General features: G+C 37.7%; 1 protein-coding gene across 2 annotated transcripts in view; it reads right to left on the bottom strand.

The window, feature by feature from the left end:
• The window catches only part of PTH1R (parathyroid hormone 1 receptor), a 1,409,870-nt gene that overhangs the window by 444,711 nt on the left and 947,367 nt on the right, over positions 1 to 17,792 (bottom strand). For both annotated transcript variants that reach the window (XM_044065852.1, XM_044065853.1), the window contains exon 3: positions 12,166 to 12,276. In XM_044065852.1, the coding sequence (XP_043921787.1) occupies positions 12,166 to 12,276 (111 nt within the window). The remainder of the gene's footprint in view (positions 1 to 12,165; positions 12,277 to 17,792) is intronic.

The raw sequence follows: 17,792 nt of genomic DNA, 5'->3' as shown, positions 1-17,792 counted from the left end.
TGTCGATGTTCTCCATTTTAAGGTGTGCCTCGAGTGAGAGCATTTTGAGGTTTATACTTCTAGCACTGAGTAGCAATACCCTCAGATTTTGCTTGCTTGTCCCTGTCATGGTGGTGAATTTGTCATTTGAACCTTGTCTAAAAAAGGCACTATTGGAGTAAATACCCCTATAGTGATAACAAGAAGGTTAAGGATATTATTTTTAAACATTGGTCAGTATTATGTACAGACCAACAAATACAGCAACTTGTAGGTGTTAAGCTGTCCTTTGGGTATAAAAGTACGAGATCATTAGAACAAAGGTTGTGTTATCCCAAAGCAAACAGTCAACTAGATATAATAAGATTTGAATATGGAATGAGAAGATGTAACAGGTGCTCTTTTTGCACCTGTACTGATGAATCTGGATTCTTCATACATCCCAGTAATGGTAAGATGTTTTCCCATTTACCTCTAGCTGACTGTAATTCAAAGAACTTAGTATATTTGGCATTATGTAATGGATGCTGCTCATTTTATGTGGGCAAGACAAACAGGCGCTTGCATGAGCGTATTCATGATCATTTTTTTTTGTGCATGCAGGGATATGAATTATAGTGCATTAGTGAAACATATGATGAATATTGGCATGGAACACACTTTTAGGTTTTTAGTATTAGAATTAGTCCATGAAAGCATTAGCAAGGGAGATCTTATGAACAGGACATATCAGGCAGAACTTAAATGGATCTTTTTACTAAGAGCACATTGTGATCCAGGGCTGAATGACAGTGTATCAATACAACCTGCTTTAAGAGCCAGACCTCTAAGAAAGAAATGAAATGTATATGTTGCTCTGCTTAATTATATACATTTGAATAGTTCTAGGGCTATAACTGAATATATTATATTTTGTTTTGTATATGCAGCGTCAAGGTTTTATACATGAAGCCTTGTATCTGTATATGTCAGATGTTTTAATTTCCTATTTCTCCTTTAATGCTGAATTATCTTGCTGTCATGGTATTTAATGTTTTCAGATGCACTTTAATTTGATTGGTTGTTTATTGTTTTTAACTGATGACTTTTGAGTTGTATGTTAGATCTGATGAAGCACACCACAAAAGCGCTTATCTATATTGTATTCTGTCATTAAATTCAAATTTGTTTTTACCTATCTGCAGTGGACTACTTGGAATTCATGTTTGTTTGAAGATATATTTTGCTGCTGCATTCTAAGTGGCTTATCCTCTCTTGGCAATGGGTTTTTACCATTTTGCTGGTGTGTAACAAAAAATAAATAAAACTGTTGTGAAAATGAAACACTGTATATTTACCTTGTGGCTGCTGAGAGTATTCACACCTTTAGTGACAACTGCTTACAGGCTACAGAAGTTCATTTAATATCCACACAACTGTTCACTAATATGTGACATCCACCCTCTGGGCCAGTAATCAAGGAGCATGAATTCTCACCACTGATACTGCTGAGGGACGTTCACTTGGAACAAAGATAGATACGCACAGTATTTCCAGATGCAGATCTGCACCAAGCATAAGTCCCTTAAGACCACACAGGGAACACACTCAACTGGGGGTCTGGGTTTCCCTCTTTCTCTCTCTCCAGGCCCCACTACCACAGCTATAGAGTTGAGTTCTCAGCCGAGTGTTCCAGGCAAAGACCTTTACTACCCTCTCTGTGAAATCAGTGCTGTGTGTTCCTGCTCCAAGTAGCTGACACACACAGTCTTTGAGACTAGATTTTCACACACACACACACACACACACACACACACACACACACACACACACACACACACACACACACACACACACACACACGCACACCTGGGAAAGGCTGGCACATATTTACTAGCTATTTCCCTCTGCCTAGACTATTAGGTAATTACTGCCACCAGGACATTCCAAAGCCAGCTACTATAAGGGACTCACAAGGGGACCCAATTATACTGAGTGACATTAATATTAATACAAATGGTAATGTTGAACAAACAGCAAGGCTTTCAGAAGCGGCCACAGTGTCACCAAATAAATATAAGTGCTCTCAAAAGTTAAATAATACTAAATATCTATTTACAATACAAAACAGCATTGCAATCACAGAAAATATTACCAATAACACGCATGAATAGATTCACACAGATACAGAAAAACAGCACTTAACTGATCTCACTATATTTTCCTGACTGATCTAAAGAATTACTATTCCCTAGTTACTTAGTAAAGCAAGGCAAAAGATGAAATGGGTGAGATGTCTTCCTTCTTTGTCAGGTTTCAAAAACAGACTGCTCTGAAACTTTTGTCTCATCTAGTATTAAAACATCATTACAGTGCTGGATTACAGAACGATATTACATACATCTGGTCATCAGGCTTCTTGTTCCAATACTATCCCCTTTACTATAAAGTGACTCAGAATCTTGCACATATGTGTTACCATACACACAGATAGAACTTTGCTAAGATATGTTATAGCATTTGAAAGCCATAAAACCATATCAATGTTATCACCCTTCCAGGGTAGCAAAAAAGTTCACTTCTATGGACAATAAAGCAGGATTCCTAGTCCTTGTTTTTGCATACATTTCATCTCTGGCTGCAGTCAGAACTGCACATCTTTATGACCTAAACCAGGTAATTTAATTTCGGGATATTTTTCTAAAAGTTAGCTGGGGCTGAGCTTAACATCTTCTCTTCCAGTAAATTCTTTTACAATATATACGTTTAATGAGTTAAAATAGTACAATCTGACATACATATATATTTCCTTTCTGTCAATCAGGACACACTGTTGATGCATTTTTAACACAAGCAGCTTTATAAATACATTTTTCAACACCAACACCTGTACAAATCAGCTTGATATACAAATGATCTATAATTCCCTAAGGACAACTTATGAACTGCTGGTATTTCTTGGTCAGACCTTAATGCAAAGAGGTAGATTATAACAATTTTTGTATTATGCTCTCTTATTAAATTCCATGGAAGCAGATCTTCATCATTCCTAATCTTGTACTATCCCACAGGATCTGCTGTAACTGGCAGATATCTACAGGAATGTTTCTATTGTCTAGCTAATTGTGATGCTGTATAATGACTGAGGGTACTTAGGCAGATGGTTTTGGCTTATGGTAAAAAACTAGATGAGGCAGGGTCACAGGTAAACTATACCCACACCTTTTCCTCAAGTTCTACAACTGTCAACATTTCCTTTGCACAAAATCTGGGATTTTTATCTTATGACATTATATTTTTTACTAAAAACTCAAACACTTTATATATTCAAGTGAAAAACTAAAGATAACAAAAGTTTTTAACCAAATGTTGCATTATATGGTAAAGAAAGCTGAGTTAAATTATGTTTCAAGTAATTTATTCTATGTTGTCTTCATCACTGAAGCTGTATGTTAGAGGATGATCCTATGAGTTCTAAGTTAAAGCAGGCAGTTAGAGAATATTTCAGTGACAGAGTAAATTAAACAAAAAACGTGAAAAGAGGTCTAATTGTCTCCATTCATATGGATTAAGCAGAGACTGTAAAGCATTGTACAGTATAGCTGAGTTTCCATGTTATCAATGATTCATATTAAACATTAATTTAAATTTATACCAGGTTTGAAAAACTCATTTAAAACTGTGAATATGTTCAAAGTAGTTGAATTCAGTGAGTCCATGCAAGTTTATGTGATATTATTGTATGTTTACAAATTTTAGAAAAACACATATCAACACATTTACTGGTGACCATTTTTATGAACTTTATGCCTTATCAGTTTCTTTCAAAGTATATTCTTTTCATTTAATGTATTTTGGAGTTCACTAATTGATTTATAAATTAATGTTCAACAAAACAGACACAGGCAACTAGATTTACAATGTAATGAGTTCAAAATAGATTACCTGAATAAACACCTAATATGTTTGTTTTGCACTGCATGAAATGCTTTGAGTCTTGAAGATATAATGTACCAAGGTTAGTCTGTACTACATTTAATTAAAACTCCAAATGAAAGCACCTATGTATGGCAAAACATATCTCTAACAATGTTTTCAATTATTACAAACTGCAACATGTAGTATAACAAATTATGAGAGGATATTTGGACTGGGTATTGAAATCCACAATTTTAGCCTAATTTCTGCACAATATTTCTGAACTTTTTGATAATTTCTCCACAATTGTTTAGTGGCCTGCTGTGAATCCCCTTGTATTATATCAAACGGGGACTAATTCAAGGGGTCAATAGTTTTAGACAGCTGTTTTTGAATAAAGGTTATTAGTTCCTGTTTTTTTCCTCTCCATATGCCTGAAAATCAGCTAGCTTCATTTTACTTTCATAGCTGTGGCCTAGAGACCCTTACCTGAGATTTGTTGATGGCATCTGTGCTTCTTGAGAAACATAACATCAGCTGCATCTCTTTTTTAAGTTAGACATACCATATATATAGTGTCCAACATGTCTTTCTGGAGAGCAGAGGCCATTTTCTGAATTGAAATCTTTTGCATACAAAGGGTACACAGGATGTCTACATACTGTACTTAATACGAGTTTAAGGCAGTGCTTTAATAGGAAATTTCAACAGGAAGAAAATTATTCAGAGGAGCGTTTTAATGCTGTTGATAAAGGATTAATGAAAATATAATTACAACGTGACATGAAACTGATAACAGAAAACATAATTTGAATAAATTAGAAGGGGTTGTGGACAGGCACGGTGATGAAGCTGTTAGCATTGTCACCTCACAGCAAGAGGTTCTCCAGTTTGATCCTTGGCTGGGGTGCCTTCTGTGCAGAGTCTGCATGTCCTCCCTGTGGTCGCGTGGGTTTCCTCTGGGTGCTCCGGTTTCCTCCCACATTACAAAGACATGCTGTAGGCAGATTGGACACTCTAAATTGGCCCTAGGCATGAGTGCGTGCATGTGTGTGCCTTCCATGGAAGGTTGGGCACCGGGCTGGCAACTCGACACCATAAAACTCTACTGCCAATCATGAGCGGACAGGTGATCCACTGTGGCGACCCCTAACCAGGAAAAGCTGAAAGAAGAGGGGGTTGTAGCTATGTAATCTTGCAAAGCCTTACTAGATTAAGATATTCTGCAATTATTTTCAAAGTAATATTTTAATCCTTTCATGAACTGTGCTTTTACAGGCATATTCTTCAGACTGAAATGAAGTTCAGTCCAACATTGTTCTACAGATACCTTATATATTTTCCAATAGATAATGTTGATGCTTTGTATAAAGTATCTATGAAGAGAGACATGACTGAGCTCTTAGACTATGTGTTTCAGGCAGGGGTTTCACTTCAGAATCTTGAATTTCTGAAAACTTGAATTTCATATGGTTGAGACCATATGATTGAGTTTTCAGAAACTTGACATTCTGAACTGAAATTAAAAAAAAAAAAAAAAAAAAAGGTCAAACACATAGTTTCTGCAGGGGGGCAAGCCCACCTGCACCACCCCTATCCCCTCTACTTAAATATACCAACTCTGAGATTGCGCTACAGTGGGGAAAAGGGGAATCTCCCATTCCGCACTGTATGCAGAAGCGCAGAAAGAGAGAGCCCCCATTTCCTCTCTATAGTGCGATCACGGAGACGGTATATTTAATTAGGGAGGGTGTAGGGGGACTTGCCCCCTGCAAAAAACTTCTATTTATCTAAATTAAAGTGTTTTTTTAACACTTTACAATTGCGACTTTATGAAAACTCGATCATATGGGCTCAACCATATGACGTTTGAGTTTTCAGAAATTCGAGATTCTAAAGTGCTCCCCTCGGGCAAGTATGTCCCTAGCCTTAAGCAGCATTTTGCCTTCACCTAAGATGATGCCTCAATACAAACAGAAAATTACTAACTTCAATAACTGGCTTATCTTCTGGTGTCATGCTAAGGAGATCCACTATCTGTCAGCCTGGGACGACATGAATGACAGACCTCGATGGTTTGTCAGAGATGGTCTTCATCTGTCACCCCTGGGATTTCAGCTACTGGCTAGGGCTCTTCCCACCACCAATAGTGCCTTTTTCTCAAGAACACAATTCCCAATGTAAAGATTCCATCTAAAAACAACCTCAAGGTTATGCTGCTAAATGCTAGGAGTCTTAACACAAAACTGCACTTACTGGAAGCTGTCCTCACTTTGGATGACAAAGACATTTGTGCAGACACAAAGATCTGGTTCAAGGCCATACTGGGTTACACTTCCTTCCACGCAATCAAACCTCAAACTGAAGGTGTGAAAACTAAAGGAGGTAGTGTATTAATATTCATTAAAGATAAATACACCCCCAGATTGGTTAAACAGTATGACTCCCTGGAGACACTTCAGGTGCAATTAACTGTTGGCAGGACACTTATTCAAGTCACTGCCAGCTACAGGACCCCCTCCATGAATCAGGACACCTACTCTGCTTATTTGCATCTACTTGAGTCTATCAAGATACATCCAAACACCATGGTTTTGGGCGACTCTAATTACCCATCCATTGACTGGGGAGATTATTCATACTCAAACTCATTTGTTCAAAGGTTCCAGAATTTGTTAACTCCATTGCCCTGGACCAGCTGGATGACACCCCCAGAAGGGATACCAACATTCTGGATCTGGTGCTCACCAATATGGGGGAACACTCTAGCACCCCCACTGTGAGGTCCTCCCTGGTGATATCTGACTACAAATCATTCTCATTCAAAGTAACTATCATACCTAACCCCACCCCAGCAGCAACTAAACTAAAAAACTTCTCCAAAGCAGATTACAACCTCTTACAGGATAGTATAAATAGCTTCACTGCACCACCTCCCTCAGATGGAACTGGCAACTATGCCAAGCTCTACACCAATGCTTTATACAAACACCTGTATAATTGCATTGGCTTGGCTGTACCTGATAAGACCAAAACAAGCTCATCAAGGAACAGCAAATCTGCCTGGTGGACAACTGCTATTAACAGGCTTTACAATAAAAGGAATAAATTGCTGGCTAACAGTAAGAGGGAGCAAGCCCTCCTAAACTGGAAACACTCCCTCCTCAGCTTGAACAAGCAAATAAGACTTCTTGTGAAGTTCTCCAAAGGAAACCATGAGTCCAGACTAGCTTCCTCAACAAAGGACAACAACAAGACTTTCTATAGTTACATCCGAAACCTAAAAAGAAATGTCCAGATTTGTACAGAACTGGTAGTTAATGATACCACATATACTAAGCCTGTGGACATAGCCAACCTATCGGCCGACAGGTTCTGTAAAAACTTCACTCCCCTGTCCCCGCCTCACTTAGCGCATGAAATCCCTTCCACCTGTCCCCTACCTTGTATATCTAAAGAGCAGGTAAATGCCCTCTCTAAGGCCAAAAACGCAGCATCTATGGGACCTGATAACATCCCAGGCTGTATACTACATGTGCTCCAACATGAATTAGCAACACCACTGGGTACTCTTTTCAATCATAGTTTTAAGCAGCAGCTTCATACCAGATGAATGGAAAACAGCCACCATTATTCCCTTGCACAAAGGTGGTGCTTCCACTAAAATTGGAAACTATAGATCTATTAGCCTTACTAGCCTTATCTGCAAGGCCATGGAGCAAATCATCATGGACCTTATCAAGAATGATATAGGTAATCTCCAAACACTTGACCCTACTCAGTTTGGATTTGTCAAAGGGAGATCATGCCCATTAAACCTGGTGGACTTCTTTGAGACAGGGACCAAGGCCCTGGAAATCTGTACATACAGCCTACCTGGACTTAGCCAAGTTATTTGACACTATCCCCCACTCAGACGTTATTGACAAACTCACCCAACTAGGCATCAACCCTTATATCATTAGATGTGTCACTAACTGACTCACTAATAGAACTCATATAGTCAAAATAGGGGACTCCACCTCCAACAGCAGACCTATAACCAGTGGTGTTCCGCAGGGATTAGTCCTGGGACCTCTACTGGTTGGAATCTGAAGTACAAACAAAAACAAAAGTTCTGTGGATGACAACATTTGCTGATGACTGCAAACTGGGAGTGGTCACAGAATCTCCAAATGATGTCAACATCCTACAAGAGGGTCTTATACAAACAAAGGATTGGTACCAAAGCCATGGCCTTAAACTTAATGCAAAAAATTCATTATCATTCCTTTTGGTAAACATGATGTTCCTGCTAACTACCTCATCAGTATGTACTCAGTGGTGAGAGACCTGGGCACACAGGTTGACAACAACCTTACCTTTGAACACAATGTCTCCACAGTGGTAAGAAGGGCATTCTATATTGCTCATCTCATAAGTAAGGGCATTACCTCCAAAAAAATAAGTTATTACCTCCCTGTACTATTCCCTCATCAGGCCAATAATTGAGTACAATGCCCCTTTTGGTATCTACCTTTCTAAGCATCTGCAGCAATTGTAGAAACCACAAAGGTACCTCACAAGAAAAATTCAAGGTCTTTACCATCTGTCCTATGGGAATTGTCTGAAATCACTATCACTTTACTCTGTTTCCTACAGACTAATCAGTGGTGATCTGTGCCTTGCATATAAGGTAATCTCTGACCCTGCATTATTGGAAATGCTTCACATTCGAAAGTCAAATGGTACAGGGGTTACTCAATCTAAAGATCTTAACCCGGTATGTGACATTAATAAAACCAGCTGGAAAGACAGATTTGTCTCCCAGGGGTTACCACACCTTTGGAACAGACTTGCACTTCATCTCAAACAGAGCACCTCATTGGCCTTCTTCTAACACAGTTTAGACGATTGGATGGGTGACCATAAATTCACCCCGGGGTTCCTCCTTTGTCCCTCTTGGACAGGGGCAATAGGTGCTAATTATGATATAAGGATAAGAACTTGGCTAGGCTTGTAAGGGGCCTAGGGCCATTAGCATAGTAACTTCCTATGATCCTATGAACCTGTCATCCTAAGATATCTATTGCACAATGTTGGAATTAACTTCCTTTTACTCTAAAATATATGCCTTAGAAAATACAGTTCAAGAAAGGACTAATTGGGTATTTATGGCTAGAATTTGAGCAAGTCTCTGACTAGACCTATACAGATTTTACTGGGTACTTTTCCAGTTGATGATGTTTAGGAGTGAAGGACAATTTACTAGTAATAAAGCTTGCTGGTAAAAAAAAATAAAATGTAATTTCTGTTCAGTTTGTGCACAAACAATGATTACGCCTAGTGATGGAAGTCAATAGGAAAAGCATGTTTTCCATTTTTTATTTAAAGCACTTTTACACACACCCTCCCCGATGTGCCTTTCAGCTGACCATCTGCTGCATATAATTGTTCCAATTGCTCTAAACTTTTTAATGTCATACATGGCTTGGGAATGGGGAAGCAGAAACCTGAAGAATAACATCCACTGGCATTACATACAAAATTGCATACACATCACATATCAAGATCACATACGTTGTTGTTTAGACACCAGCATTACATACAATGTTGTGTACACAACAGCATTATATATGCTATTGTGTAGCTCCAGCCTCCCCTCTGCCAAAATCTACAGCTCTTCTATCTAGTGATTATGATACAGCACCCATCATGGAGGAGTGCCAAATGAGAAACAGTAAACCCGCCCCTCCTTTCAGCAGAGTAAAGCCACACCTTCTCACTCCTCTTATTAAGCACTTCAGTGAGTGAATGGATAACCAAACCCAGGCAAGCTATAATATTTAGTAAAGGGGTTATGTTGATTGGAGTTATAAGGGAGCAACAGATTTTTTTTTTTCAGTTTTTTTATTTGAATGTTTTGGTATTCAGTTTTATAACAGATGGTCTCACGATTTTTAGAACTCACTGGAGCTTTTAGCAAAATCTGTATTGTATCTGCTACCAAAATTCTTGAAAGTGGTCCAACTACAGTCAGTAAAGCATTGCTTACACATATGGCATATCTACTGAGAAGAAAGTAATCACAAACATTACAAGCTGTTTTTCCATGTTAGTGCCAGATAGTATAACCATATCAGAAATGTCATTAATGTATGAAGTGTTTCTGAATGCCTGATCTTTGCCCATTCAAACTCAAGTATAAAACATAAGTGACATTAAACGTATATATTTTCTATGTTTTTTGTAATTGTTGCTTTGACATTGCCATCAATAACCACCATTGCTATCATACAAAATATATAAGAAGAATATTTAAAATCTGTCCCTATTTCCGCATAGTTGCAATTGTACCAGCATCAATTTTAAAATGGTTTCTAATGTAACTAGATTGTATTTTAGGGCAAACTGTTTATGCTTAAAACCAGATTTTGGCTAAATTACTAGATTTAGAAATATGATGAAGAAATGAGAATTTCAGCAGCTCAGTCATGCTTTGTTGCACAAGTCACATGCTGCACAGCTACAAAGAGGATGTTTAGCTGTCCTAAGGAACTGCAGGTGTTCTGATGTATTTCCTTAAATTGACTTTACCAAACTATGTGTCATACTCCTTCTAGATGTATGCAATGCATTCAGCTGTTAGGGGAAGGAACATATTCTGAGATGGAGTAATAAAATAAAATAAAATGAAGCCCTCATTTAACTGCAATAGGTAATTAAATCTTTTCAGCATAACCTGATGCGGGCTAATATAGAACAACAGAGTACAATCCAGTGTCCTCATTATCTTCCAGCACTGTCTTTAAACTGCTACGGGATATATTTTAGGAGTTGGCTGGGCAATGCAGTGATCAGCGTTAATTTCTGATGGGTGCAAAATTTTTCTGCTAGACATCTGCCTAACACCTCACCTCTCAGCTGAGTCTCATCGCTCCTGTCTTATGGAATCTGGACTAGTTCCTGATTGTGGACAAATGTGTCTTTAAAATCTTGACCCTATCCTGTTGTGTTCTGATCTGTACTAAATTATTAATTTAAATTGCCTTCAAAATATCAAACCCACACCATGCAACGTTTGATTAAAAATGGCACCACACAAAACAAGCATTTTGTGCAGGGCAAACCCTCCCCTAAAACACACACACACACACACACACACACACACACACACACACACACACACACACACACACACACACACACAAACACCACAAAACTTAAATATACTAACTTCAAAATCATACAACAGTGGGGAAAAAGACAAAATTACCCAATCTCCACAGAACACAGTCAGTAACATCCAGGAGTAACAAAAGTGAAAGGAAAGAGTGTGCCATTCCCTTTGTGTTACATTGCTACACATCCATTGGAATGTACCATTCATGCTACACATCCAGAGGAATGTACCATTCATACAAGAGCTTCAGTGTAAAACACATTGATGCATTGCATTCTTACAAACTGCTGCACTCCCTCATATTCATCACAGTCTGGGTTTTTTATTGGAAACAGCTGCTGGCACATTCTGCCTTGGCTAAACATGTCAGGTCATTCGATTACTGTGACTCAGACCGGACATACAGTCATTAGATGTGACACTTCTGGCACTTCTGTGAATCAGATGGACATACATGACAATACTTTTGGCTGTTCTTGATCCAGCCCTGTGAAACCAACAAAAATCCCTGGATCAGGCAGAGAAGATTCAAAGTTTTCCTTCAGGGAGCCTGAATCCTAACAGGGGGAACTTCATCTGCCTTCAGGTTTCTTATTTTTAATTTAAATTATTTAATTTTTAAGATTCCCTTAAGTTTTAACTTGGATCTACTTCTGTTTAACATTGCGTTGCTGTATACAGTAGGCATTTGATTACTAATAGATAAATAATTAAGTTTTTGCATGCATACTTCCATACATGCATACACACACACACACACACACACACACACACACACACACATGCACACACGCATGCACGTACACGTACACACACACACACACACACACACACATATACACACACACACACACACACACAGACACACACACACACACACACACACACACACACACACACACACACACACACACACAAACACACACGGACACACACTTATACTATAAACATTGATACATACATGCCGGTTCTACCGTTCATTCACTTATTTGCTGTTTGTCAAACAAGATGACTGATACAGTGCCTAGTAATATTTGTACGCCATTAGTGTTAGACTGTTAACATCTGTACAGTTCTTCCTGTTAATTGTTTTCTTACATAAGTGTTTTTACCAAATTTTGAAGTACCTCTGTGGTTGAAATCATGGATGTAATGTGGGCACTGTATGGACACCAATTTTCCAGGAGTAGCCTCTGGCCAGCAAGCGATGCCATCCCACTCTGAAGGACAAAAGTCATCTGAAAAAAAAAATAACTGTGAGTAATCAGTATTAATTTTTATCAACTGTTGTCTGAATGTAACTGTTATTAGATTCAGTATCAGATGTTGCATGGGAGTAATAACTACCAAAAGAAAAAACAATAACATAGCAGCTGATACCACACGTCAGAATGATTTCAAAACAGCATTCCAATTCACCAATTAAGTGTTACTTTTACAGTGTTTTGATCCTACTTGGTGTTTTAAGGTCCTGCCAGAGTAAAGACTATTAGAACTATTAAGACAAATAACCCTTTGAACATTTTTTATGTGTAGCAGACTCCAGAAAATATGATCCATTGACAGCATCAATGTAATTTTGCAAAGGCTTTATTGCGAAGATTGAAACCATTTTCACTGAGACTTAAAATAGTGTTTTACCCACTTAAATGTCTCAGAATGCTACCTTTTATGCCTGATAACCAAAAGCTTGCCATATTCATCCCCTCCATAGATATACATTTTAATTGTCTCATTCATTCTCAGATTCAATTGCTTCTTCAAATAGACAATTACTGTCGTACTGGTTTGCTTTTCTCTCGGTTGTTACAAATGAGTAAATAAATAAAAACATTCATCTGTTATATCTAAGATGTTGATCCACCATATATTTGGACTCTCTAGGTGGCATGGAATATCTGTATACTTCTTACATGTTTCAACATTCTTATTATTTATTTATTAGTTAAACAGACTGTACCAAACAGGTCCTTTTTCTGTGACAACTTATTACACATTAATGCAGCGCAGAACTGGTTCCTTTCTGGCAGTTAGTACAGAGAAATAAAGCTCTGACTTGTTAATGAGCTATCTTATTTTCCAAGGGAACAGAGTCTGAATCTTTCCACCATCATTTGCTTATTGTATGACGCTGAGTAAGTCACTTACCCTGACAGTGTTTTGGGGGAATTAAGAATTTGAATAAGGCTTCTTAATGGACTCAAGGACTATATGACTAGCAAATACTTATGAAGAGGTGGGTTTAGCATAATGATTAAGATCTTCATCTTAGATACAAGAATAAGTCTTCACCGATTCTAACCTCGGGGTTATTGACTGGGCATAAAATGGCCCTTTAGGGCAGTAAGCCTAGTATTCACCTAGGAACCCTTTAAGATAGTGTAGTATTTATAGAATCCATTCTAATTATTTTATTTTTTTGCAACATTTGATAAGTACACTCAGCCCTTCCAGGATATTTTAAACATAGTCTATTTGCCAAAGGTGAGAATTAAGCCTTGTACCATGTATCTATGAGGTAAACCCCTTAACCATTAAGTCAAACCCCAACCACCTATTTTTTTCACATTAGTTGTGTGGTATGCATGCAGCAATATCTCTAAGGCATCCACATTAAGTTTATAACATTCTTTCCATTGTATTGCTATGAGAAAAGATATGTGCCATTTAGATGCTCCTTCCAGATAAATATTTTATTGATTATTATTATTTTGTATTTTATTAAGCTGAAATCTTGTTCAGTACTTTTGTTAGTTTTGGTGACCGAGGTAGGGTGGTACAGTTGCTCTAAATGTTAGAAATACTTTCAGGATATTCATTAAAACTGCCTATTATTTTCTTATTGCAATTTCTGTGGATATATTTTCCATCTGTCTGAAGTGGTCAGATAAGTAAAAAGAAAAGAAAAAAATAGAATAAGCCATACAATAACATTTCTGAAGCTGTATTCAGTGATGTGATGTATAACACTGTGTTATACAGCTGGAAACATGTCACAACAGTGTCCTACTAAATAATTTAAAAAGTTATTTAAGTGACAGTGACTGCTGTCATGTAGAAGAAGGAAAACTTGAGTAATTTAGTCCAAGCTAAAAGGATCTGAAGAAGTAAAGCAACTTCTATCTACAACTATGAACCAAAAATGTTGAAGGGCATGTTTTGTTACATATGGTGTGATATCTTCAATCGTATTATAGCAGGTATACAAGATCATGGCATTAACTTAAATGTGTAACATCCAGTACTTGATGATATACAATATATACCAGCCATAGCAGCTCAGCAGGTAGCATTCTTACCTTTTCTGTCTTCTGTTTATCCCCTTGAGCCTACCGACCATCTCACTTGTCACCAATATGGCCTATTCCTTCCCTCATTCTTTGATGGAGAAAGACAACCACAGAAGACTGTCATCTGGGCAGTAATCAGGAGTTTTCTGATGTGAACATGTTCTCCATCCTTTTTTGGAATGACTAGTGCACTCACTAACTTAAAGACCCTTCAAAGTCCCTCTTCTAATGACATGGCATGCATGGTTGAACATGCCTTCCCCAGGAAGCAATGTCCTTACAGAATACTATTGCATTTATAGCTTGTCAGAAACTAAGCACACATCCATGATTTACCTACTGCAAGTGGCAATCCCATCCTTAGTGGAAGCAGGTATTACTCAAGACCAAACCACCTCCCTCCCTCCTATGTTGCTCACTGTCATCTACAGCCTAGTTCTGGTGTCCAAGTTTCTGATCAGATTTGGGTCCTGTGTGTTGTAGTTAGGGCTTTATTTCTCTATGCCATTGAATTGGAAATACTTTTGCCTTTGAAGACAGCAATACCAATAGGGAACAATTTTATTTCTCTTACCGTCCCTTCCACTTTTCATCAATCACTAGGAAAAGGGTCAGTCCTTTCACCCCCCCGTTGATCTTTTAGCATTGCGAGAGCAAGGACCGGGGAATGAAAAAAAATCATCCTGATGGACTGAATGGAGGGTGTGTAGGACTTAACTGCATTCTTATTCTGTGGATAGGCACTAAATATTCTGTTGAGACAAGGGCCTACAGTTGTTTTACTGGGAGCCAGCTTCAACATAAGTCACACACACAAACATACAGGACTATGCTTGTACGAATCGGGTGCTATCCTAATGGCAGATTGCTACTGCTTCTGTCCTCTTAACATATGTCATGTGTAATCAGTGAAGCTTTACTGCATCCTTCTATCGGACTGGGCAGCCTGGCCTTGGTCACTTACCCCCATTATTTCTAGCCTTCTGCTTCAACCCAAGTCACCTAGGCTACAGACAAGATTTTATCCTTCTGCATCAAGAAGCCAGACCAGTGAAACCTGCTAATGATAAGTTATTATCTCATTTCTGATAAATGCTTTACAATGAGCAATACAGTAAGTTAGTATTATTGAGGATTTATGTTAATGAGCCAAATATTTGTCCCTACTAAAATGTACAATTTATAGAAGGAGTTTTTAACTTGAGAGGGTTAACAGAATATATTACTGTGTATATTAAATTGTTAATCCTAAGTACGCACAGTTTGAATTGTTTGTACTGTTTGAACTATTTGTTAAACAAAGACAACTAACTTATTTGTGTAGCTCAGTATTCATACACTTTGCCTAACAATGCACATGTTCAAAAATTCAGGATTTTATGATTGTCATTATGAATGATAGTCGCTTATGCGTTTAGTAGGCTGTCGCAGAGTGTTATTGATTCAGATTGTAGCTGAAACTGGTCCTTGGACTAGCTCACCTACCTAGTTAATAAATATAGAATAAAATCACAAATATTTCCTTGTGTAGAGTTTTTAATTAGCTGGCAACCCACAATGGTTCTGTAATCCTTCCTTACCAATGTTAGAAATGCTATCTTTTCACAGGCACCTAGAAGGTCCTCACCTACTAAATCATGGGCACTGCTTCTCTCAACAAAATGAATTGGTGGGGGCTAATGTAGCCCATCAGTAAAACTACTACCAGTACAAAGATGAACTGAAACAAAACAGTGACACAGAACAGAAAGTTGCATTTATGTGACATAATTCCCAGTGGAATATAATTATAATACTGCACTAAAAACTGACCACAATACCACACTGAACACCAACCACAGAAAAACAAGTAAAACATTTCAAGAGACTAGAAGTCAGCTATAAGTATAATAACATACCAAGCATGGAAACAATGCATGGGAGGCCTCAGCATTTATGCTGTCATTGGGATACATGTACTTAGTAATGATACACTGTAATGAAGAAACATTTTAGGAGTCTACAAGTTTTGAAATAAACCAATGACATTATACAGATAAATATACATTAAATACCTTGGGGAACTGTATTATGTAATTAATTAAATATCTTGTACTTAAGATTTAGGGCATGTGTTTCCCACAGTCTTCTTACTACAAGAAATTCCTACAGTTATGCAAACCATATCCTCCAAGTATTTCACTGATGCATTTTTTTTCACAATTTTCACTCTGAATTACTGCTTCCCATAACTTAAGTGGTTTGCAGTAACTGTAAGTTGTTCATGGAATAGGGCTTTACATAATTATTGTGAATGAGCTGCCTGATGGATGTTTTTATCACTATAATTCTAAAGTGCTTGTTAAATGTTTTGTCCTTTTTTCACTAGTGCCTACGTTGCTAATTCATTTTGTACTGTAATGGGTTATACTAGGATTTGTTAATTTTTGTAATAGTGGTTGTGATTCTTACATTAACGTTAATAAAGAGCACAGTCAGATGCGTTTTAAAGGTAATGCTGTTTTCTACCTGACTAATTGCACTCAGTGCTATATTTTATGTTTGATTCTTTTAAAAGTTTTGTTATAAAATAATGAAATCTGCTTGTATGGGTTGATTTAGGTGGGATTTTTATTTTGGAGGGGGATGATAATGTATGTCTTATCTGTGCAACATTTGAAGCTACCTTCTACAATGAAGTGAACAGCAAACATGATCAGTGCCTTAATTATTTCCTTATTCTTTGATTTCACTAATTCTTTTAAGCTAAGGGCACCTTCATGTTTGGGGCATTGGTTTTCATGGATTGTGAATGTTGCAAAGATAGTGTGATCATCAAACTGTATGCATGTGTACATTAATATCATACATACATACTTTATATGTTGACATTTAAGGTAGAAGATAACCAAACAGGAAGTGCTGTTGTAATGAAACTATCAGTTGTCTATGAGTCCACAGACCATCATTTATTTACAATGAACTGCCCATCATATGTATTTTATGTGATTGTAGGGGACACTGCATGGTAATCCATGCATCAGTTTACATTTCAAGCAGTCTAGCAACATTACAGAGTACCTTGATGAAATGTGATGCTGCCAATGCTACAGCACAATAACGGGGTACTGCGGTATAGTCTAATGATGACACTGCTACAACAGTATTAATAGGTACTATGATGCAGTTTGATAATAACAAAGTATCATTCAGTATTGTGATGTACACTGATGATGACATTGTTTCAGTGTTGTGTAGTACAATGATGGCACTCCCGCGGCATTATGAAGTACTGTCATGTAGTCTGTTACTACACCATTATGGGATACTATGATGCAGTGGGGCAGTAACACTGTTACTGTAGCATTTTAAATTACTATAAGGCAATGTGATTCTGACACTGCAACAGCAGCAAAGTGGCATACTGTGGTGTAGTCTGATGATGACACTGCTGCTATAGCATTATGGAGTACTGTGATACAGTG

Source organism: Protopterus annectens, chromosome 3.part0 (assembly GCF_019279795.1).
Source record: "Protopterus annectens isolate FY-2018-M chromosome 3.part0, PAN1.0, whole genome shotgun sequence".
Taxonomy (NCBI): domain Eukaryota; kingdom Metazoa; phylum Chordata; order Ceratodontiformes; family Protopteridae; genus Protopterus; species Protopterus annectens.
The sequence above is the reverse complement of the archived record's forward strand: the minus strand, read 5'-3'. Positions and strand labels throughout refer to the sequence as shown.